At 47.1% G+C, this 25634-nt stretch overlaps 1 protein-coding gene across 1 annotated transcript in view; it reads right to left on the bottom strand.

Moving 5' to 3' along the window:
- The window catches only part of SIN3B (SIN3 transcription regulator family member B), a 91364-nt gene extending 71051 nt beyond the window's left edge, over positions 1 to 20313 (bottom strand). Inside the window, exons 1-3 of the mRNA XM_033956327.1 lie at positions 20187 to 20313; positions 6232 to 6640; positions 6037 to 6143 (exon numbers count right to left, since the gene is read on the bottom strand). Coding sequence (XP_033812218.1) covers positions 6037 to 6143; positions 6232 to 6321 — 197 coding nt within the window. The 5' untranslated portion in view covers positions 6322 to 6640; positions 20187 to 20313. The remainder of the gene's footprint in view (positions 1 to 6036; positions 6144 to 6231; positions 6641 to 20186) is intronic.
- Positions 20314 to 25634: the final 5321 nt, after the last annotated feature.

Here is a 25634-nt window from a genome sequence, read left to right as displayed (position 1 = left end):
TTGAGGACATCCTCCTTACTTACCTCTATGTGCTCCAATTTTTCGGCCTGTTCCCCACTCATGAGCTCCTCTGAGTCCGGTATATTAGATGTGTCTTCTCTCGTGAAAACCGACGAGAAGAACGTGTTCAACCTCTCAGCTACCTCTTTATCCTCTTTAATCACTCCCTTCCTATCCCCATCGTCCAACGGCCCCACCTCCTCTCTCGCTGGTCGCTTCCCCTTTACGTAACTGAAGAATGCCTTGAAGTTTTTCACCTCCCTGGCCAGCCCCTCTTCGTATTCCCCTTTTGCTTTTCTAACCTCTCGGTGGCATTCCTTTTGGCATTTCCTGTGCGCCTGGTGATTTTCTTCCGTTGGGTCCTTTTTCCATCTCCGGAAGGATACTTTTTAGTCATTTATTGCCCTTTTTACTTCAGTTGACATCCAAACCGGGTCCTTTGACAGCTTGTTCTTGCAGCCTTTCCTGAAACTGGGGACGTACATTCTTTGTGCTTCCTGCAGAGTGTCCCTGAATAGGGTCCAGGCGCTTCCTACAGTCTCCATCCTAAAGATGTTTCTGAGCTTCCTCCCCACCATTTCCCTCATAGCAACATAGTTCCCTTTCCTGAAGTTGAGCGCAGTTGTTGCGGTCCTCCTTACTATGGGTGTCCCCCTTTCTAATGTGAATCTGATCGCGTTGTGGTCACTGTTGCCTAGTGGTCCTCCCACTTCTACCCCTCTTGCAGGCCCCCCTAATCCGTTTAGGATGAGGTCAAGAGTAGCACCCCCTCGCGTCGGTTCCCTGACTAGTTGCTCCATGAAGCAGTCCCTCACGGTTTCTACAAATCCTGTTTCCCTAGTGCAGTTGGAGTGACCTGTACTCCAGTCTATCCCCGGGTAGTTGAAGTCCCCCATCACTGTTACACTTCCAGTCCTGCATTCCTGTCTCAGTTCAGCTTCCAAGTCGTGTCCGACTCCTTCTGGCGTACCAGGTGGGCGATAGTACAGCCCCAGTTTTATGTCTGCACCCTTGTTTCCCGGCAATTTGACCCATAGCGATTCCAGCCCCTCTGCCTTCATTGCCATATCCATCCCGACCGAGTAGATAGAGTCCTTTATATATAGTGCTATGCCTCCCCCCTTCTTGTGGGTCCTGTCCCTCCTGTAGAGCTTGTACCCCGGCAGTGCCACATCCCATTGATTTTCCTCTGTCCACCAGGTTTCTGTAATTCCAATGATATCCAGGTCCTCCCCCTTGGCCACGACTTCTAGTTCACCCATCTTGGCCATGAGGCTTCTTGCATTTGCGTATAAGCACCGCAGGTCCCGTCGTTTTTCCTCCACCTCTGCATTTACCTGGGCCGCCTCCCCTTGAATTTCGGGCAGTTCTCCTGTTCCCTGTGCTTCCGCTTTGCCCTCAGCCTTTACCCTCGTAGCTTTCGGCTTCCCCACATTCCCGCCACCCCACCTCCCCGCTTTTCCTCTGGGTTTTCTAGCCCTACCGGCCCCCTCCTGGGCTATCATCCCTTGAGCCTCTGTTTGATCCCCCTCGCCTTGTGGCACCCCTATATTGCCCTCAGCTTTCGCCCTCGTGCCACCCAGTCCCTCTGTGTCTCCATGCCCCTTAGTCTCCTCCCAGCAAGCTCCCTTTACCTGATGTTTCCCACGCTGTCTGATCATAAGATCCACCGGTCCATCTACTTCCTCCTTGCAGTCAGCCCGTTCAGCATCTGTTCTGGATACTGTTGTCCGAAGCGTCAACATCAGATCAGCTGTCGGCTTTCCCCCTCTCCTCAGTTTAAAGTCCTCTCGATCTCCTTCCTCACATTGGCTGCCAGTAGTCTAGTTCCCGCTGTGCTTAGGTGCAGGCCGTCCCGCCGGTAGAGCTTGCTCTTTCCCCAGAAGGACGTCCAGTTCCTCACAAAGTGGAAGCCCTCCTCCTGGCACCATCTCCTCAACCATGCATTCACAGCCTGGAGGTCTGCCTGCCTCTTTGCATCTGCTCTCGGTACAGGCAGGATCTCTGAGAATGCTATCCTCCGGGTACTCCGCTTCAGCTTTCGTCCCAGGACCCTGAACTGATCAATCAGTGTGGCCATGCTGAAGTTCCTCCGGCTCACATCATTCGTTCCGACGTGGATTATCACCGCAGTCTCCTCTGTCTCTGCTCCGTCCAGGATCCTCTCGATCCTATCAATGATATCTCGTGTCTTGGCCCCTGGGAGACAAGTCACTAGCCGGTCCTCCCTTCCTCCAGCTACGTGACTATCTACCTCTCTCAAGATCGAGTCTCCCACCACAATAGCAGACTTCCCTTTCCTCAGCAACCTCCTCTGTCTCAGGTCCGTGTCCTTGGTGTAATGCGGTGTCTCTCCCTCGGGGTCCCGGTGAGTCACGGTCCCTTCCTCTTGCGTGGTTCCTCCGCTAGGTCCTTCCCCGGTGTCGCCTTGTGGATCCTGGGTTTCGTCTGCCAACATCCGTCTGTGCAGCTGCTGGTCCCGTTCCTCCACCTTCCTATAGGCCTCCTCGATGAATCTCTCGAAGTCCCTCACCTGATCCACAATGGGGCCTGCTCCGTCTGTGTCCTTGGTTGACCAGCTCGTCTCCTCTGTGGTGCGCAGTCCCTCCAGTCCCTCCAGTTCCTGGACCCTGACCCTCAATCTGTCGACCTCCGTCCTTAGGCTTTCCAGTTCCTGACACCGATTGCATATGTACTCCCGCCTTCCCAAGGGGAGGTAGTCGTACATATTGCACTCTGTGCAGTATACCGGAAAGTACCTCTGGGGTCCTGGGTCCTCCATCGCTCTCGTGAAGTGCTGGTGTGCTCCTGCTTAGTTAGATTTTTGCTGTTGCTGGGCTGCCTGGGCTCCTTCTCAAGGCTCCTTCGCAAAGGCGCTCTCGCTAAGGCGAGCGCCTTTGCCGCTCGTCTTTGCCGCGCGCCGAACGGCTGCACGCCGTTGGCTCCTCCCCTTTTATGGGAGGGATCGGCTGATGACATCGGGGGTAGGCGGAGCTATCTCTCGCCTCTTCCCTTGGGCTCTGCTCTGCCCGTTTCGCCTTAGCCCCTCTCTTCTCCTTGTCCTAGCAGTCTCTGCACTCCTCCGATCTTTCTCTGCACTCCTCTGATCTCTCTCTGCACTCCCCGGTACTCCTCCTCTCCTCTCCGGTCTCTCTCAGCACTCCCCTGTACTCCTCCTCTCTGCTCCGGTCTCTCCCTGCACTCCCCGATATTTCTCCTCTCTGCTCTGGTCTCTCTCTGGTTCCCACGTGCTCGGCTCAGCCCTCCCAGCTACCTGCTACAAGCCCGAGTGTCGGCTCCAGTGAGATCCCCGCCATTGGCTCCTCCCCTTTTATGGGAGGGATCGGCTGATGACGTCGGGGGTAGGCGGAGCTATCTCTCGCCTCTTCCCCTGGGCTCTGCTCTGCTCGTTTCGCCTTAGCCCCTCTCTTCTCCTTGTCCTAGCAGTCTCTGCACTCCTCCGATCTCTCTCTGCACTCCCCGGTACTCCTCCTCTCCTCTCCGGTCTCTCTCAGCACTCCCCGGTACTCCTCCTCTCCTCTCCGGTCTCTCTCAGCACTCCCCTGTACTCCTCCTCTCTGCTCCGGTCTCTCCCTGCACTCCCTGATATTTCTCCTCTCTGCTCTGGTCTCTCTCTGGTTCCCACGTGCTCGGCTCAGCCCTCCCAGCTACCTGCTGCAAGCCCGAGTATTCCAAAGTCACTGAGACTTCTTTCAGTTCCTCCGAATCACCACCCTTGAAAACCATTTCCAGTTTAGGTAGATCTCTTACATCTTCTTCCTTAAAGATCGAAGCAAAGAATTCATTCAGTCTCTCCGCTACAGCCTTATCCTCCCCGAGCACTCCGTTTGCTCCTTGATCATCCAACAGTCCCACAGATTCCTTCACAGATTTTCTGCTTTTGATGTACCTAAAAAAAATTGTTATGAGTTTTTGCCTCTTTTGCAAGTTTCTCTTCATATTCTCTCTTAGCTTTCTTTATCAATGCTTTGCATCTAACTTGCCAGTGCTTGTGTGTCTTCTTATTTAGTCATTCAGATCCTTTTTCTAGTCTTTAAAGGATGTTTTTGGCTCTAATAACCTTTCACATCATCTTTTAACCATGCCGGCTCTCATTTCCTCTTCTTCTGACCTTTGCTGAGCCTCAAAGATTCTCCCAACTCTAGGATGAGCCACTGACAGACCTTGGGCTTGCAAAAGGGTCATAATCACAAAATCCGAATAGCTCTTCTTCCTGAGCTGTAACCATTCAAGAGCCAAGCCTTAAGACCAAAATGGGATGGATTGTCCATCAGCAGTGGACCTTGATGCAGAATGTCCAGCAATTCTGGAAACAATAAACGAAGCATCCACCAGCATGTGGACGAAGTCTGCAAATCACGGATGGTCCAGCCAGTCCAGCACTACTAACACCACTGTCCTGTGATGTTGCACAATCTGTGAATGTCCTGACCAATCATCGGCCATGGAGAGGAGCGCATCCAGAACTTCCGAGCTGGACTGCCTTATCTGACTGATGAAGCGTGGCATTTTTGAATTGCGTTCCATGTGATATACTGGAATGCCTGCTGAGACAGCTCCTACTCCACTGGGTCTAAGTCTGTCCTACTGAGGAAGTCTGTCCTATCATTTGAGACCCCTGCAATTTGAGCTGCTGACAACAACTGCAGGTGCTATTCCATCTACTGGAACAGTGGTCAAGTTTCTGCCGCCGTGATATGGTCATGCTTCCTCAGTGAATAGATAAGTCTTAGCGCTGTGTTTTGAATCCCTCCATTGCCCCAGGTACACTAGATAGAGTTTGCGCCCGCCGGGACAGATAGGGAAATATGATAAAACCACTTAGGATATAAGTGGTATGAATGTAAAACCACTTAGGATATAAGTGGTATGTAAATAAATAAATAAATAAAATGTCAAGTCTGGAAAGATTTCTAATAAATTGGGAGGTTGTTAGAGCAGAGGCAGGTTGTGCCGATATAGCAAAGAGTGTTTCAAAGGAAATAGAAGAGGTGTCCAGGAAATGATCTGACCAGAATTGTGAGATGGTTGTGAAAGGAGCAGAGGGGTCCAAAGTTCAGAGCCCTTTTCAACTGTACTTGCATCAAACATTTTCTTCAATTGATATAAATCTAACATCTTAGATTGATCTAAGGATTCTTTTCGGTTGGCAAAGATTTACATAGTCTTAAAGAAAACAAAATCCTATGCTACCTATTATTTCCTTTCCTTACTGCATAAACCTTTTAAGGACGAGTACTATTCGAGTAAGGTGGCAGCTAAGAAATATGACACATTGGAGATCTTTGACAAAATCTAGGCTCCTTTTCTATTGTGGTACAAGCAATCTAGAACCGACTGATGGTGCGCTTTTCCTTTACAAGTGTTATAACTTTGCTTCCTTATCAGACTTTGTTAATTATACTGGGTTATTTTCTTGTACTATTGTTGATGCTAAACTGTACAATACTTCTATACTTTGATAATCTTAATGTCTTTGGCCAAGTGTTGCTGTACTTTTAGAAGGGGGAAGAGGGCTGGGGATACAACTGATTTTTTTAAAGTCCTTTCTTTCTCCAATACTAATAAACCTTAAGTTGGAAAAAAAAAACCATCCTGAAAGAACAGAATGAGAGAAAATACTGGGTCAGAAAACAAAATTTTTTTTTTAAATGTCAATTTGGATATGCTTTTATTTCATATATTTCTATCCTGCCTCTTTACTTCATCAGTGAATTGATGCCAGAGGCATCTGCATGTGTGACTTTGAAAGCCAATTTCAAAAAGCACACAAACTTGTCAGATAAAAATAATTTAACTATAGCATGGGGAAGGAACACTAAACCCCTCCTGGAATACATGTGGCCAATATGGAAAGTAAAAAAAAAAAAAAAAGTATACATATATATAATTTTATTTATTGGGATTTTAATTAACCGCCTTTATGAAGATATTCAGCCAAGGCAGTGGTCCTAGAAAAACTGGATGAAGAAAGCAGAACTATAGATACATGAACTATTGGACACTGATCTTCACCTTTGTGATTTAAATTCTTTCATGATTTCCAGAAATCCATTGTAAGTTGCAGGGTCACTTCCAAAACGAATCTTGACCTGGTCCAGATATGATAGAGCATCTTCAACCTAGAAAGGAGGGAAAAAACAAATCCCTATGTCATAACATCACCTGGACACCAAAGAATAGAGAGACTTTGTGCAATTCAGTACATACATGTACTGGCAGCTTTTCCTGTGCCTTGTTCCAGCTGTTTGTACCGAATTTACAGCTGCCACCAGGACCACCTCCGCCACTACTTGCCATATTGTTGTCAGGCACTGGTTGTCACCAAATCTGAAGTAGTCTACCACAGAACAAGTCTAGTCGCACCAACTTAAAGGCACCAATGTCCAACCATGTGAAAACCATGGGGCTCCATGTTTCAGCAGGGACCGATCCAGATCAAATAAGACGTCATTTGGAAATGTATTAATCTGACCAGTGCAATAGTTAATATTCTGAAAGAAGTATTCTGCAACTAAAAAGTCAAGAAGAAACCACCAATATAATGAGATCTCCAAATAGATGTACTGCCAGTATATTCATTAAAAGATTTCCTTCCTGTTTAATTGGTGATGAGAACCTGAAAAAGAGACACAGAAAAACAAGTACCATGTTAGCATTCATCCAATGACATTTTTCTTCAAAACTGTGTCCATTTTAAAAATCAGCAGAAACATTAATAAGAAAAGCCTACAGGCATCATCATCAAGAGTGAAGACTAGTTTTGCATTCACTTTAGAGCAGTGGTCTCAAATATGTGGCCCGGGGACTACCAGGTACTATTTTGAGGCCCTTGATATGTTTATCATAACCACAAAAGTAAAATCAAACAGTTTCTTGGTCATATGTCTCTTTAGCTATAAATGACAATATTATTATTAAGACTTATTTATCCAAAAGGAAATATTTATAAACTATAAAGAGTTTTACCTCATGCAAAATTGTCATTTCTTTAATAAGACATTAACTATTTTTTTCTGAGGCCCTCCAAGTACCTACAAATTCAAAATGTGACCCTGCAAAGGGTTTGAGCTTGAGACCACTGCTCTAGAGCTACTGATCGAACAATGAAATGGTCACCATCAGATTTCACCTCAGGATCTAGCCTCAAAGTTTCTGAGCAGACTTCTACAGTATCACAACCACACGAGTTGTAACCCGGGAGCTCTCCTGAAAGGATTTTGCTCAAATCAACCAGTCGTCGAGATAGGGCTGAACCAGGATGCCCTCCTTCGTAAGGCCACTGCCATCACCACCATAATCTTGGTGAAAGTTCACGGAGCTGTGGCCAGACCAAAATGAAACGTACAAAACTGATAGTGTTTTCCCAAAATCGCAAAGCAAAGGCTGATGGGAGGCCTGAATCAGAACATGCAGATCGAGGGAAGTCAGGAACTCTCCAGGCTAGACCACCAGAAAGCACAGTTACTTACTGTAACAGTTGTTATCCAGGAACAGCAGGCAGATATTCTCAACATGTGAGTGACCTCATCCACGGAGCCCTGTTGCGGACAGCCTCGCAAGCAGACTTGCTTGAAGAACTTTCAAAAAGTTTGCGAGTGCTGCACCATGCATGCGCGAGTGCCTTCCTATCGAACGTAGGTCGTGCATCTCCTCTGAGGTACCTCAGTTCAGATAGCTAGCTAAGAAGCCAACCAGGAGAGGTGGGTGGGTTGTGAGAATATCTGCCTGCTGTCCTTGGATAACAACTGTTACAGTAAGTAACTGTTCTTTATCCCAGGACAAGCAGGCAGCATATTCTCAACATGTGGGTGACCTCCAAGCTAACCAGAATGGGATGGTGGGAATGTTGGCAAATTAGGAGAATAAATGTTGTAAAACTGCCTGGCCAAAATAGCCATCCTGTCTGGAGAAAGTATCCAGATAATAATGAGGTGAATGTATGAACTGAGGACCAAGTGGCAACCTTGCAGATTTCCTCAATAGAAGTTGATCTGAGGAAAGCTACAGATGCCGCCATAGCTCTTACTTTATGGCCCATGACTTGACCCTGCAGAGGGAGACCAGCCTGAGCATAGCAGAAAGAGATGCAAGCAGCCATCCAGTTGGAGATGGTTCGTTTGGAAACGGGATACCCCAACTTATTTGGATCGAAGGAGATGAAAAGTTGAGAAGCAGTTCTGTGAGGTTGAGTGCGTTGCAAGTAGAAAGCCAAAGCATGTTTACAGTCCAGAGTATGAAGAGCTGTTTCTCCAGGATGAGAATGAGGCTTTGGAAGAACAATAGATTGGTTGAGATGAAATTCTGAAACCACTTTAGGTAAGAATTTAAGATGAGTACGGAGGACCACCTTGCCATGATGGAATACTGTGAAAGGTGGATCTGCCACTAGAGCTTGTAGCTCATTGATTTGTCTAGCAGAGGTGAGAAAAACCACTTTCCTAGTGAGAAATTTAAGATGAGTCGAATCTATTGGTTCGAAAAGAGGCTTCATCAATTGAGCAAGAACAACACTGAAATCCCAAACCACTGGAGGCAGCTTGAGAGGTGGTTTGACATTGAAAAGTCCTTTCATAAATCTGGAAACAACAGGATGAGCAGACAGGGGTTCCCCTTCGATAGGCTGATGAAAAGCAGCAATTGCACTGAAATGGACTCTAATGGATGTGGATTTGAGGCCAGATTGAGTGCAGCAGGTAATCCAAAACCAAAGACAAGGAGGTAGACTGTGGCTCCTTGTGAGAAATAGTGCACCAAGCAGAAAATCTAGTCCCCATTTCTGGGTGTAACACTGCCTAGTGGACGGCTTCCTGGAAGCTTCTAGAATGTCCTGTACAGATTGAGAGAACTGTATAGTGGCAGTTAGGTTGAGAGGTACCAAGCTGTTAGGTGTAAAGACTGCAGGTTGGGATGAAGCAGAGACCTTTGACTCTGTGTAAGCAGAGAGGGAAATACTTGTAAAAGTGGAGGCTCCCTGCTGCTGAGGTGAAGTAGAAGGGAGTACCATGGTTGTCTGGGCCACCGAGGAGCTATCAGAATCATGGTGGCAAGCTCCTTCTTGAGTTTGACAAGAGTCTCGAGAATCAGAGGGAATGGAGGGAACGCATAGAGAAACTGATTCGCTTATTCCAGAAGAAAAGCATTTGCCTCGAGGCGGTGAGGAGAGTATATAATCTGGAGCAGAATTGAGGCAGTTTGTTGTTGTGGGGAGACGCAGAGAGGTCTATCTGCAGAGTCCCCCACTGAGAAAAAAACGTGATGGAGAGGCAAGGAATTGAGTGTCCATTCGTGAGGTTGCAGAAGACGACTCAATTTGTCCGCCAGACAGTTTTTCTCACCTTGAATGTAGACTGCTTTCAGAAAGGTGTTGTGAAGGATTGCTCAATTCCAAACCTTCTGAGCTTCCTAGCAAAGAGGGAGAGATCCTGTTCCTCCCTGTTTGTTCACATAATACATAGCGACCTGATTGTCCGTTCAAATGAGGACTACTGTGTCGTGGAGAAGATGCTGAAAAGCTTTGAGAGCATTGAAGATCGCTCTGAGTTCCAACACATTGATATGATATCGACGATCTACGTTGGACCAGTGACCTTGAGTACGGAGACTATCTAGGTGTGCCTCCCAAGCGTAGGTCGAGGAATCTGTCATGAGAATCTTCTGATGAGGGGGCGTGTGAAATAGCAAACCTCTGGAAAGATTGGAAGAGAGCATCCACCAGTGGAGAGACTGTCTCAACGAAGGAGTCACTGTAATGTGTTGAGAGAGTGGGTCGCAAGCTTGCTGCCACTGAGATGCCAGGATCCACTGAGGAATTCTGAGGTGAAGTCTGGTAAAAAGAGTCCTGTGAGCTGTAGAGGCCATGTGACTGAGAAGAACCATCATGTGTCTTGCCGAGACTTACGTGAGGGAAGACACTTGTTGACAAAGGTGAATGAGATTGATTGACGTGATTGAGGCAGGAATGCTCTGAGTTGAACAATGTCCAGGATGGCTCCAATAAACTGTAGAGTTTGGGAGGGACGTAACTGGGACTTATGAGTAAAAGCCTCTTTGAGATCTAGGGAGCATAACCAATCTCCTTGATCCATCAGGGGATACAGAGTTGGAAAAGATAGCATCCGAAACTTCTCTTTGACAAGAAATTTGTTGAGAGCTCTGAAGTCCAGGATAGGTTGCAAATCCCCTGTCTTCTTTGGGACCAGAAAATAACGGGAATAAAACCCTGTGTCCTGTTGGGTCAAAGGAACCTCCTCGACAGCACGGAGGCGAAGAAGAGCCTGAGCCTCCTGAAGAAGGGGAAGTTGCGACATGTTGAAAGGAAACTCTTTTGGAGGGAGATCTGGTGGAATTTGAAGAAATTGAAGCGAGTAACCCTCACTGATGATGGTGAGAACCCAAAGGTCTGATGCAATCTGCTCCCACTGTTGGTAAAAGTGATGGAGGCGACCTCCTATGGGGAGGAGAGAAGACTGATGGATGAAGATGGACGTTATGCTCAGATTTAGATTGTCAAAAAGACTGTGCAGGCTTAGCTACAGCAGGAGTCTGGAGTTTTTGCTGACGCTGCTGCTGTGGTTGTTTCCTAGGTGGAGGCCTGGAGAAAGCCAGAGTAGATTTCTGTGGATAAAGACGTGGAGGTGGCCTATAAGGCTTAGAAGCTGGAGGCTTAGCTTTAGATCGAATCAAAGAGGCTTATGCTCTGACAGGCGCTTGGTGGCAGCCTCTAAGGAGTCGTCAAACAGCTCATTACTTTGGCATGGTATATTGGGTAGACGATCTTGCAAGTTAGGATCCATGTCCACAATGCGTAGCCAAGCCAGATGTTGCATTGCCACAGAAAAAGCAGTGACTCGAGATGACATTTCAAATGCATCATAAGTTGAAACTCAGCAACCGGTGCTCAGGTAAATCAGAAAAGAAGTAGGGCATGGTCTTTATGCAGTACTTCAGATTAGATATGAACATGAAGTTGTAATTCAAAATCCTGTTTGCCCTCATGGAATTTTGATTCAGACGACGTCCAAATTTATCCATCGTCCGTCCTTCTCTGCCTGGAGGGACTGCAGCATAAACCTTGGTGGGATTAGATTTGTTGAGAGATGATTCTACCACCAAGGATTGGTAAGACAATTGCGATTTCTCAAACTCTTTACAAGGAACCGTACGGTAACGAGATTCCATTTTTGAGGGAATAGCCGGAATTGAATAAGGAGTCTCAAGATTCCTCAGAAAGATTTGCTTCATAACTGGATTCATGGGAAGTCTCATGGTGTCCTTTGGCGGATGTGGCAATTCCATCTCAGTCAAATATTCAGGAGTATACTTAGACTCAGATTGAAGATCAACTTGAAGGAAAAAGAAAGCCACGGTGCGAGAAGGCAGAACTCGAAGACGGCAGAGCTGAGAAACAGGTGCTTCTTGGTTCCGCAGAAAAACAAGAACTAAGGTACCTCAGATAAGATGCACAACCTACGTTCTGCGGGAAGGCACTCGCGCAGGTGCGGTGCAGCACTTGCAAATTTTTTGAAAGTTCTTCAAGCAAATCTGCTTGCAAAGATGTCCGCTACGGGGCTCCATGGATGATGTCACCCACATGTTGAGAATATGCTGCCTGCTTGTCCTGGGATAATGACAGATCTCAGGGTCTCCATGCGAAAAGACAGAACCAGGAGTGTCCTGTTAACACCTTTCAGATCCAAAATGGGCCAAAAAGGCCCCTCTTTCTTGGGAACCACGAAATAAATGGAATACCTGCCGGTGCGAAACTCCCAAGGAGACACTGGGACCATTGCTTTGAGGTCGAGCAACCTGTGCAGCGTCTGCCGAAAAGCCCGCTGTTTCCAAGCCGCCTGACAAGGAGAAGCGAGAAAACAATCTGGCAATGGCCAGGCAAACTCCAGAGCATATCTGTCCAGAATCACTTCCAGGACCCACTGGTCCGTCGTGATCTTGGCACACCCCTGGTAAAACTCCCGCAACCAGGCACCCACTGGAACCAGGGGAAGGGCACATAAGGTGTCACTGGGCCGGGTTGGCGGCGGAGGGGCCTCTAGAGGTGTCCTTTTAGAAAAAACTTCATCGGAGGTGCCTGTCCTCTTTTTCAGCCCCCTGCATCAAGAGAGGAGTGTGGGAGCCCTGCTCCGCCCCCTCCCGACACAGGAAAGCAGACCTTTTGGAAAAAACTTCATCGGAGGTGCCTGTCCTCTTTTTCAGACTCCTGCATCGAGAGAGGAGCGTGGGAGCCCTGCTCCGCCCCCCCACGACACAAGAAAGCCGACATTTATTGTTTGTTTAAAGACCACTTGTTATCCCTCACACAAGCTGCATGCTCTCTAACTAACATAACAGCATACACAACTTACTATAACTACCAACAGTAATTTACTCAATCCTCTTTAACTTAACTGGTTGCTCTCTGGCTCCCTCCTTTTCTGTCTCCTAGCTTTCTCTTTCTCTACTTGCTCCTCCAGCTGCCCCAATAATAACACTTCAGCTCCAAGCTCCTGATCTAATTTTTATCAAAATTGACCCCACCAAACTTTAACTCAACAATAGGACTAAACCGAGACTTGTTAGTGAGTCTCCCCTGAATCCCTCCGACCTAACGCCCCAAACCCCTTCCTACCATGCCTCCAACTCTCCAGGCTACCACCCTCCCCGCCCCTCCTCCCATCACTTTACAAACCACCCTCCCGCCCATTCCCACTCCCACTACACTCCTTACAACACTATACTTCATCATCCCCATTATTACAGGCCAAGGCAGATACGGTGATATCTCCCCCCAACCTAAAAAAAGCCGTTCCAGAAACCCTGCCAACCTCATCCCCATTCTTCCCTCTCCACAAACCCCCTCACGCAACACACTCAAATTGGCATTCATCAATGCAAGATCAGTCAACAATAAATCCTTCCTCCTACATGACCTCATCTGCGACAAGACTTGGGACGCCCTCATGATCACCGAAACCTGGCTCCAAGACAACGATGGGATGACGCTAGGCGGACTATGTCCTCCAGGCTACCAGGCTCTAGCCTGCTCGCATACCTCTGGGAAAGGAGGTGGAGTGACTTCCATTATCAAAACCTCCGCCACACCAAAACTAATAAACTCCATCAATATTCCCTCCCTAGAAGCTATTGCATTCACCATAGGCCACAAACAAAAAACCGCCCTCATACTCCTCTACAGAACCCCCAACTCCCCAGCAGATACCCTAGAAACCCTCCTCGAATTCATCACTGAACTAGCCATCTCACACAAACACATGACAATCCTAGGAGATTTCAATTTCCCAGACTACCCCAACACCTCAGGACAAATTGACAACTTCCTCTCCTCCCTCTCCGACCTAGGATTCCACCAAGCTATAACCACCCCCACGCACTCAGCAGGCAACATCTTAGACTTGCTCTTCACCCTCAGAGACCCAACGGCAGAGCCCCAGCAAACTTACACCACCACACCTGTCCCATGGTCAGACCACCACCTCATTGAATTCGAACTCCCACTCGATACTACCCTAACCCCACGTAAAGATCCCACCCACCCCCACCTTACGTCAACTCCCCAATTCGGTCAACCCTCAAGCTATGGCCGCAGGTATTCGCACCCTAAATGAATCTTGTACCCAACATCCCCTATCAATTGACCTGGCAGCCACCACATGGCACTCTAACATCCAATCCCTCTACAATAACCTGGTCCAGACAAAAACAACCCAAATAATCACCAACAAAGCACCTGCTCCCTGGTACACTAATGACCTCCGATCCATAAAACGATCCCTGAGAAAAGCAGAAAGGATCTGGGCCAAACACCCGGGCAATGAAACCAAAACCCACTGGAAAAGCATATCCACCACATACAAAGCCGCCATTCTAGAAGCAAAAAAGACCTACTACTCTCGTCTCCTACAACAAGCCCCTTCTAGATCTAAACAACCGTTCACCCTCACCAACCATCTCTTCACCAACGCCCAAAGGAATAACCAAACCAACCAAACAGAACTCGATAGCGAGACTCTCTCGGACTTCTTCCAGTCCAAAGTACAAAACATCCGAGCTAACCTCGACGCCAACACCAAACCCACTCCTACTCAGCTCCAGCCAATTCCATATACCCCCCCTTCCGCCACTCTCTCCCAATTTCATCTAACTACTCATGCGGAGGTCCTCGAAACCCTGAGAGAACTCAAACCCTCCAACACCATCCTCGACCCCTGCCCATCCAGCCTCCTGCTGTCCGCCGGAGACGCCATGGCAGAATCCATCCTCCCCATCATTAACACCTCTCTAACTACTGGAACTGTCCCCCTCAGCTGGAAATCAGCTATTATCAAGCCCACTCTCAAAAAACCCTCCCTTGATCCTAACGAACCTGGCAACTATCGCCCAGTCTCCAACCTCCCAATTGTCTCCAAACTCCTTGAACGAATTGTGCTCCACCGTCTACACCCTTTCATTGAAGAACAAGCTGCCCTATCCCCAGCCCAATCCGGCTTCCATAAAGGCCACAGCACAGAATCAGTACTCCTTGATATCATCGACGACAGCTGGTCAATACTCGACAAAGGCAGTGACGCCCTACTAGTCCTACTTGACCTTAGCGCTGCCTTCGACACAGTTGACCACCACCTCCTCACATCTAGACTCCACGACCTCGGAATCAAAGACACAGCCCTCCAATGGATCACCTCCTTCCTCCACCAAAGGACCCAAACTGTCCTACTAGGGACACATAAATCTAACCCTAAGCCTATCAAATATGGTGTTCCTCAAGGCGCCCTTCTATCCCCCCTCCTATTCAACCTCTACATCAAACCCGTCATCGATATAGCGCAAAAATATAACATCAAAATCCACTCTTATGCAGATGACATCCAGCTGCTCCTCCCCTTAGGCGAACACCGGCCATCCCAAATTGCTAACCTCGAACTCTGCCTCACTGACATGAAAACTTGGATGTCAAACAACAAACTTCAACTTAACACCTCCAAAACCGAACTCCTATGGATCAGAAACAAAAACACCAAATACCTGTGACCTACACTAACATGGGATTCCACTCTACTAACGGCAGCAGATCAAGTTCGCAGCCTGGGAGTAACCCTAGACGGACACCTATCCCTATCTGCCCACATATCCCAAGTAGTCTCCACCTCCTTCTACTACCTTCGCCAACTGAAAAGGATCAAACCCTACATCTCCACACCAGACCTCGCCCAACTCCTATACGCATATGTCCTCTCCAGAATGGATTATTGTAACTCCCTATTTAATGGACTAACCAAAAATAATATCAAACGCCTCCAACGGGTCCAAAATGCAGCCATCCGCCTCCTACACAACCTCAACTACCACGATCCCATCTCCCCGGCACTCCATGCTGAACACTGGCTCCCAATTAGCCAACGCTGTACTTTCAAAGCCCTGGCAATTGCCCACAAGAGAATCTATTCCACCACCCCCTCCTACATAAAATCCAAGCTTCCCATCTACAACCCCACTCGCACCCTTCGCTCAAAATCAGATACGCCTATGCACCCCCCCCCCCCCCCCGGAAGATCCCTGCTCACAGAAACTGCCCACAAACGATCCTACAGCCACTTCATTCTACACCTCTGGAACCAACTCCCCCCCCAACTCAGACAACAGAACTCATTATTAACATTCCGTAAATCGGTAAAGACCCTCCTCTTCAACTAAAGATCTCCTCTGTCTTCTCCCCCCCTTACGCCCCACCCCTCCTCTCTCCTATCACCTCCCCAAACTCCAGTATAATCCTCTCTTACTCTCTCCACTGACAAATTGTACCTAAACACATATAACTTTCCTCAAACTAAACTACTGTATTTCCCCTCTTCTCTCATTCTGCTGTATTCTCCCTGTATTTATTTCTCTCCACAATCTATAAGTCCAATCACTTAAACCTGTTGTACTACTTATATGTCTAGTTACTCTCCACTGTGTATGTTCATTTGTAGACCGTTCTGAGCTACTGGGAGGACGGGATAGAAATCCAAATAAATAAATGCCCCCCCCCCCCTGATGGGCACCCCAATAGGACTGCATGCTGAAAGAAACGGCCCTCAAAGGAAAACTGGAAGGAAAAGTCGCCCCCTGACCATGGTGGTATCGACAAAAATCATGCAACCACCCCGCACAGATGGGCAAGAACAATCTTCAGGAAGACGGGGCACCTTAGAGTCAGTCAAGGCCTGAACCAACTTGTCCAAATCTTCGCCAAACAAGAAAGAACCCTGAAAAGGAAATTTAGTAAGCCTAGCCTTAGACGTCGCATCTGCCACATCCAACCAATCCCGGAACCACAGAATACGGCGAGCCATCATGCTGAGAGCCATGGATTTGGCGAAGCCTGCAGATCATATATGGCATCCGAGAGATAAGCGCCCAGCTCAATCTAAGCCACTTCCTGATCCACCAAGGACCAGTCATCAGACTCCCAGTCAAGGACACCAAAAACAAGCCCAGGTCACTAAACCACCACACACTGCTGCCTAGACTGCCAGGGCAACCACATCAAACTTTGCTTAAGATGGGACTCTAGCCGATGATCCTCAGAGTCCCACCAGGCCAAGCCACCCTCAACCGGCACCGTATGCTGATGCTTTATGACCGAGATTACCGCATCAACCACAGGAGACTTCAAGGTATCCCTATCCCCATCAGGGCCTATCCCCATCAGGGATGGAACACATCCGCATCATGGACCGTGCAAAACGAAAAGGCATCTCCAGCACCTTCCATTGCGCAAGCATTATGTCCCGAATATCCTGATGCACAGGAAAAGAATGGAAGGCTAAACGGATCCCCCGAAGAAAGGGTCCACCACACGAGGAGGCTCCTTTGCATCTTCCTCAAAACACAAAACCAACGAAACCTGAAGAATAAGTTCCTGGAGCTCTTCCCGCTGGAAAATGTGCACCACTGATGCATCCTCGTCAGCCAGTGGCTCCTAAAAACACATGCCGCAGCATCCATCCTCCCAAGAGGATTTTGGGGGTTCAACAAAGGGTCCAAGTCCTCATCAGGAGAAAACGCCTCCCCAAATAAAAAATTCTCGTCCCACGAGACCCACGGCCACTTGGATGAAGATGAGTGGGGGATGGGTCCAGTGCCGATGTGGAAGGGGGCCGAATGGGGGTACAAGCAGAAGGTAAAAGCCCCCCTCCCCCCAGGGAAGAAATAGGAATCCCCAGCCGCATGCAAATAAGCCTTGCACAAGGCTAAAATAAAATCCGGGGAAAAACCCCTTGGCGGCAAAGCAGGACTCACTGCCAAGGCAGGAGACCGAGCAGAAACCTGCTCCTGTCTATCTAAGATAGGGGGAAAGGTCACCTGACGCTGCAGACAAGTTGGCGGAGGTTCCCACCAAAACTGGTGAAAAACCCACTGAAAAAGACTCCCCTGAGGCCTGCAGTGGCAAAGCAGGCAAGCCTGCAGCAGTGAAAAGGGAGTCCCCAGCACTATCGGCCGTAAGAGAAACCCTATTTCTCTGACTGTCGGCAGCTAAGGAAATCCCTGTGTGGGCAGTAAGGGAAGCCCAGGCTTCCCCACAGTCTGCTGCTGACTTGCGGTGCACACGCGAAGGGGAGCCCTGCTCACTGATACCCGAAGCCAGCAAGGATTCCCCTTTGTGATGGCCGGTGCACTTCATGCACACGCCAACCTTGTGCCTGGATCGCAATAAGCACTTTTCCCTTTAAAAGTGCTCATTGCGAAAATCGCTACAAGAAAAAAAATACAAGTGCCAATTAGCAATAAAAATCAATTTACCTTAATTCAGGGGTGTCCAACCTTTTGGCTTCCCTGGGCCGCATTGGCCCAAAAAATGTTTCTGGGGCCTGCTGCAGCAAGACAGAGGAGGGAGCCGGCAAGACGGTAAACACTCAGGGGCAGCAGAGGAAAACACTGCATCGCCCTCGACCGGGGCCACACAAAATACTTCACTGGGCCGCAGGTTGGACACTCCTGCCTTAATTGAAGGCTTCCCTTCAGACCAGTACTGTCTCAGGCCTTTTTTTTTTTTTTAATACAACTTTAAAGAATAATTGAACAGACCCCACTAGCTCTCAAAGCTATATGCCTTGCCGGTGGCAAGGCTTACAGCTGAGGCACCTTCTATAGAAAAAAAAATTTGGATGGGGAGGTGGGGGAAGGGACTCGACCCGTCGAGTGCAGCACCCCTGAGGTCAGAAAGACTCCCGAAAGGGTCCCCCAAGCTCAATCCAGCACCACAAACGGGAACAAGAAGGTTAATTTAAACAAAATCTAACAGCCCTACACTAAACCAGAGAAAGACTGCACAGGCTTACTACCTCCACCTACTGGAGACTGAGAGCAGACTGTACTTGGAACTGCACAGCCCACTTATACTATAGCCAAAATTTTGTGTCTCAGTCTCCACCTGTTGGTCGTGGTGAGCTATTACCTATCAGATTCTGTGCCATCTGGAGGGACGATAAAGAATCACGGTTTGGAATGTAGAAGGCAAGCTAACTCTTCTTTGCTGCCTCAGACCAGGTGACAATTTTCTCATGGTGTGCTCTCTTTAAAAATTTTCTGCATTGGGGTGGAATAGCTAATATCCTATTTACCATTAAGTTTAATATGCTGTGTGCTAACATCTATAGCACAAGTTTATGCTTTTTTAGGCCTGTTTCTGCATCATTTGCCCACTAACATGCATGCATACCTCTCATTAACCATACACTGCTGAAGCTTTCTACATTGTTCCTCTCTGTACATCTAGGGAGCCCCAGATATGAAACCAATGAGAAGCACAGGTTAAGCAGCATCTTTCACCTTTCTAACCCATCTACTAAAATAACCCTACCTCAACTCTGGTCATGCCCCCACCTTCCATGACATCATTAACCCCCCTCCCCCATCTGTTCCCACTCCTCTCAAAGCTCTGCTTCCTCCACAAAGACAACCCTTCGCCATACTCCTCCTATCTTCTCCTCTTCAGAGCATTATAATAGTCTTTCATCATCTCCTCTTCCCCTCCCCCCCAAAGCCCCATTCCCTCTCACCCAACTGAAAGCCACACTTATTCTTCCTTCTCTTCCTCCCGTGGACCATTCATCTCCTTCCCTTGCTATCCCCTGGTAATCCAAGACTGCCTTTCCCCCATCTCCTCCTACCAGACTCTCTCCTCTTTCTTCCCCACCCCCCTCCCCCATCTTCTGAAAGTTTTAGACCTCTTCTAGAGTCCTGTGAAAGCTCCCCATCTCTTCTTCCACTTTACAAACCCTCTTTTCTTCTTCCCCTCTCTTGATCCCCCTCTCCTCTCCTTCATCTGGCAGTCCCTCTCCTCCTTTACTTTTGTACACTAGACAGGTCTTCTCTTCCTAGGCCTCTCATCAGTTCCTATTTTCTTAGTAAGATAAACCATGCTAACCTTTATTTGCCATCTGTTACTATTTAGTCTTCCTCCTCCCCCTCCAGAGCCTCTTAACTCTACCTCTTTTCTTCTCCAGGTACCCACATCTCCTTTCCTTTTTTTCTACTTGAAGTTCTCTCACCTCATTTCCAGGCTCCCTATCTTCTCTCTTCTCCCTCCCCAGGGCCTCCTTACAGTCTACTTCTCCTCCTCTTCCCAGCCCTTCATATCATCTCCTCGCTTCCCCTTCTCCAGGGCACTCTAACAATCCCTTTCCTTCACCTGAGAGTCTATCGACCTCCCCCACCCCCCTTTCCCAGGGCTTCCTGACAGTTCTTGTGACTTGGGTCTCTAGATGAACCCAAGAAGAGCAAAAGAGAGATTATCATCTTTTATCTCCTCTACCTTACAGTCTCTTTCTTCCTCTTCCTAGGCCCGTCATCTCATCTTCTTTCCAGAACTTCCTAATAGACCCTCTCATCCTCCCCTCCCCCTAACAAATCCCTCTCCTGCACCTCGCTTCCCCCCTTTCATAACAGTGCCTCTTTTCATCCCCTACACTACAAAGACTCCGAGAAGCACTCATTTGGCTACCCTCGCACACTCAAACACCAAATCACCCCTCTTCACATGCATCCGAGGACCCTGCAGTCTGGCATCACACCCACTCCCCCCGTTCCAGCATACCCCCTCCCCCCTCTTCTCCCCCGCCCACGTTCTTCCATTTCTCCATCATTCTCAAATCTCCTGGTCCTACCTTCAAACTTCTCTTTGAGATCCCCGGCAGTGACGGCAGTAATTCGCACAGGCTGCAGCGACCCCAGTACCTTTCTCTCTACACAGCATCCCGCCCCACCGGAAACAGGAAGTTGCGTCAACTGTGTAATCAGCTGGCCTGGGAGAACGCAACTCTGGGGGTGGGGGAGGAAGTCGCGTCAGAGGGGGCGGGGACGAAGGCTGTGGGATGTTTGCTGCTGGCATTCTGTTTTAATTGCAATACTGTAGTTTGGAAGGTAGGAACGGGTTCGGATGGATAATGAAGTAGAAATGCTGTGGGACGGAGCGTGTACTTTCATTTTTGGCGACGCTGATACATCGGCGTTGGCTTTGACTTTGACTTTGTTGACGTACGTCACGTGCCTACGTTGGGGCTCTCTCGGAGCTGGCTGGAGGAAGGGTGCAGGGCAGACTGGATGGGCCATTTGGCCTTTCTCTACTTCTAGGGCCCGTCTTTAAAAATCCGGAGCCCTATATTTGGCATTTTTGCTCAGAAACAGCATATGTCTTCTATGGCTCTTATGGGAGATCTGCATCTCCAAATGCCTTTTACTTGGCACTGTTGCTAGTGGTGTAGCAAAGGGGGTGGGCAGTCTGCCCCAGCTGGCACCCATCTTCCTCTCTTCCCCACGCCACACACGTGCACCCCTTCCTTCATACGTCTTTAATTTTCCCGGCAGGAGTGCTCGCATCGGTGTCGGCTGTCTCTGATGTCACTTCTAGATCCCGTGCCTAGGAAATGACGTCAGAGAGAGAGCCAACACGGCGCTGGGAAAATTAAAAAGGTACAAGGGAAGTGAAGGGGTGCGCACGCATGGTTGGGGGACGATGGAGGGGCGCTGCTGCTGCTGCCTCGGCCGCCACTCACCCTCGCTAAGCCACTGACTGTTGCTCTTTTTCAACATCAAGCCACCGTAAAGCAGCTGTTTCACCATTTGCCAATTAAAGGGTTAAAGAGAGCGCTCCCGTCTCGTTCAGAGCCACAGTGTGTGAAAGGCCTTGCATGTGTCCAGTAAAAGATACTGTATATGAGCCTAAAAAGCACTTTCTAGATTCCAGCAATTGCTCTCAAGTTTACACGCATGTGGATCCAAGACCTTTCTGTGCTTGTACATTTATTTACTGTTGTGCTTTTTAAAAGAAGTTTTTCCTTTTAACCACTAGGAAGCATGATGTGAAAATTGATTTATTAAAAAAATTGTATGGGGCATGTATAAGTATATGCGCCTGTAAGAACATATATACATTTAAGAGGTTTGTATTTGAGTGGAGCCGTTTCATACGTGTGCATTTTATTTTAAGAAATAGACATGTAACCTGTAATAGAATAAATACACATAGGGCTCTTTTTACGAAGCCATGTTAGCGGTTTAATGCACATAATAGCACGTGTTAAACTGCTGGCCGCGCTAGATGCTAATGCCAACATTGAGCTGGCGTTAGTTCTAGCCGTATAGCACGGGTTTAGCATGCGCTAAAAAGGACCTATAGTTTCACCTTCTTTTAATCGGATATAATTTTGTAGGAGTGCATTTGTGCACTGCTGGGGATTATTATAGGAGCCTATTGTATAAAGGTAGTTAAATGCCTAACTCGCCTTTATAAAATAGAAATGTGGAATGATTTTTTTTTTATTAGCACTCTGTTGTACAATTTAATTCCGACACGTTTTATTACTCTGTTGTCCTATCTGTTACCAAAGTTACCTGAATCTGTAAAGGTTGTTCTTCCCTCCTTTAGAGACCTATTAACAGCTGCTCCAAGTCCATAAACTGCTGTTGAGACAGACATGGGACAAGCCACTGCTTGCCCTGGATTGGTGGCATGGAATGCTGCTGCTATTTAGATTTTTGCCTGGTACTTGTGGCCTGAATTGGCCTCCATGAAGATGGGATACTGGGCTAGATGGACCATTGGTCTGATCCAGTAAGGCTATTCTTATGTTCTTAGTAGTGGGTGATGTGTAGTAGACAAAGTCCCTGAAATGGAATAGTTGTGCATTTTATTACCTAATAAATCTAGGCAAAATGACTCTGAGCCTTAAATAACTGAACAAGAGATGAATTTTTTTAAAGAAACCTGCCACTTTTCTTTTGGAAAAAGAAGGGTTTTTCCCTTTGGGTGAATATAGCCTAAAGTTACCATATTTGTGAAGATAAAAAAAAGGACATATGACTCCTCCTACAGCCATGCCTACACTCTACCCATTTCCTTGGTCCTGCTTTCCGTCCTCTGTACCCTATTAGCCAACTAAATTCTTGGCTCGCCCAAACACTGCTTGGGGCCTCTTCCTATCTTGAGTTCAGAAAGCAGCTCAAAACGCAATTATTCCACAGATTGAATTCTTAATGCATTTTATCTTTACTATCTTTTCCTCATTACTACTTCCATTAAAATTGTTTTAATCATCCACTTATGGCCTGTAATTACCTCCTTTCCCTTTTCTTATATCATATGCTTATAACCTGTTAACTTCAATGATCACAATGTTTGTATTTCAATTTTTAACTGCTGTGAACCGCCTTGAACTCTCTGGATATGGCGGTATACAAAATAAATTATTATTATTAATGTTTCTCTCCTTTCCTCCAACTCTCCTCCCCCATGGGTGCTTCTCTCTCTCCTTCCACCACCCTTTCCTTGTGGCCCTTTCTTTCTTCCAACACCCCTCTCCTGTGGGTGCTTCTTTCTTTCTCCCTCCTTCCAACTCCCCCATGGGTGCACCTCTCTCTCTTTCCAACCTCCTCTCCTGCTGCTTGTATCTCCCCTCCCATCTAGTACTACTTTAATCCATGCTTTTTTCTCCAGCACTCTCTCCTTTCCATAATGCTTCTCCCTTCCTTCCTCCATGCTGTTTGTCCAGCCCCCATCCTAGCAAACCACCCAGCATAGGTAACAACAAATCTTAAAAATTGTTTGTTTTTAGTTAGTACAAGTAAAATTTGCAATCATCATAACAAAAAAGTTTAATATTATCATGCATCAGATCAAAACAATAAAATCATAAAGGCAAAGTATGAAAATAAATGTAATCTTTATCTTGGAGCAAGGGGCAGAAGGAGGCCTCTGAACAGAGGAGGAGCAGGGATCACTCTGGACCTGGAGGAAAAAGTATGGGGAATTGGAAGACAGCAGCAGGAACTGAGACAAGGAGGGCCAGAGTTCTTGAAAAGATAGGCCTGTGACCCAAATTCTACATGCAGATGCCAATAAATCTGAGATATGTGACTAGTGTTACAAGGAGCATGAATTACCCTGACTTAGGAAGAAATCCCCCATTGTGGAGCTTGAGGAGAACTGACTACACTTCCCCCTCCCTATTCACAGTTTCACATATTCACAATTTTTTTGTGGGGGCAATCCCCCCCCCCCCCCCCCATAGTTTAGGACATTCCCGCCTCCCTCCAGCCTTCCTCCTGGCATCCCGGCCTTACCTGGTGGTCTAGCGGGCTTTCGGGCAGGAGTGATCTTCCTACGCTTCTGCCCCGTGTAGATCGCCAATAGGAAATGGCTGCCGTGAGCTCCAGTTGTAGTCTCGAGAGACTACGGGAACTCATGGCAGTCATTTCCTATTGGCAATCTGCACGTGTCAGGAGCGTAGGAAGATCGCTCCTGCCCCGAAAGCCCGCTAGACCACCAGGTAAGGCCGGGATGCCGGGGGGAAGGTGGGAGGGAGGTGGGGGTGGGTCAGAGCTGGACGAGAAATTATTCGAGGTTTTTCTCAATTCGCAGTCTGGCTCTGCCTCTATCCCCCGCTAATACCAAGGGAAAAGTGTATTTTTAATGTTCAGTATTGATTTTTCCACTGTTTGGTTTTTCTTTTTAAGTAAACTTTGAGTGGTTCAGAACAAACTCTGGAGTGTGCTATACTTATTTTTCTTTAGAGTGGAATACTAGTGCTGTGAGTGAGCCCAAGCCCAATGGCTTTGCAACCTTGCTAGTCTTTATCCTAAGAACCGCACCCAGATCCTTAAATCATGTACCCCAAGACCTGGGGGGCTACACATTCAGCATGAAACCTGTGGCATAATTATGAATTTCCAAACAACCCTTACCAAGATGCTGTAGCCATAACAGGATTCACTTTAAATGTACCTGCCTAATTTTCAAGATCCTACATGGCATTCTTCCTCCCCTAATGCCACTATCCTGGAATTTTTCGAGACCTGACACTACCAGTTTCGCCCACATACTCAAACTATCTTTCCCCTCATTAAAAGGCGTCATGTATGCAAGTAAATTAGAGAAATCCCTTTTCTTCAAATTCACTGAGCTTTGGAATAACCTCCCTGCCCCGCTGCGGAACCTAGGCTCATTCCAATTATTCCAAAAGCATCTGAAAACCTGCCTTTTCTCCAAAAGGTAAAGCTATCTATTTAAAATGTAAAGCTAACTATCCTCTTCATAACTTCTAATTTCTTATTATATCCTTCCCTCGTTTATTGAATTACCTGTAAACTATGCAGAGCTCTATCTTTATGTAGATGATGCGGTATACAAACTTAAGGATTAGTAAAGTTTAGTAAAACCACACATCAGACTATTGGCTTTTATTGTATTCCATGATTACAAGGTCTATTAAAATGTTTTAGTGTGTATTGTGGTGACATTGTAATGTAGCATATGTTATTTAAATATTTCTACTGCTGTAATTATCTGTTGCTTATGTGTGACTTATTCTTGCTGCACACTGCACTGAGTGAATTCCTTCAAACAGGTGGTAAACAAAGCCTAATAAATAAAAATGATTCCATCATGTATTATTATTTTTATTTTATTTTATTAATTTATATTCTACATATCCTACAATTCTGTGCGGATTACAAATTATTCAGGTACTTAAGCATTTTTCCCTAACTGTCCCAGTGGGCTCCCACTCTTTCTAATGTACCTGGGGCAATGGGGATTAAGTGACTTGCCCAGGGTCACAAGAAGCATTGCGGGATTCAAACCCACAACCTCAGGGTGCCAAGGCTGTAGCTCTAACCACTGCACCACACAGTCCCACACTTACTGGAATAACAGTGAATTGCCAATTGCTCTGTCTGATTAACAGTATTTAATCCCTGGAGTGGTTGGTATGGTTCTGGCCTCCTTGTGGGTACACACTGGATGGACGACTCTGGTCCTTACTGTCCTTTACTGGGGGCTTCTTTTACAAAGCTACTAGTAAAAGAACCCCTATGAACATATAGCAAGCATGAGCCTAAGTTGGAAGAAAAGACCTCAGAAATCTTGTTTGTCAAAAACCAATGGTTTGAAATGATTGACTTACTCAGGCGACGTCTCCATCATTGGTCAGAAACTCTCCACAGTATATATTATCAGTGAAAAATTTTTAAGAATGCTTTGGAAGTATTTTTGAAGTGCTTATAGAAAATTAAAATTGACAAGTTGTTAATGAGAAGTGCCATCTTAGAACTTTAAG

Source organism: Geotrypetes seraphini, chromosome 8, assembly GCF_902459505.1.
Source record: "Geotrypetes seraphini chromosome 8, aGeoSer1.1, whole genome shotgun sequence".
Taxonomy (NCBI): Eukaryota; Metazoa; Chordata; class Amphibia; order Gymnophiona; family Dermophiidae; genus Geotrypetes; species Geotrypetes seraphini.
The sequence above is the reverse complement of the archived record's forward strand: the minus strand, read 5'-3'. Positions and strand labels throughout refer to the sequence as shown.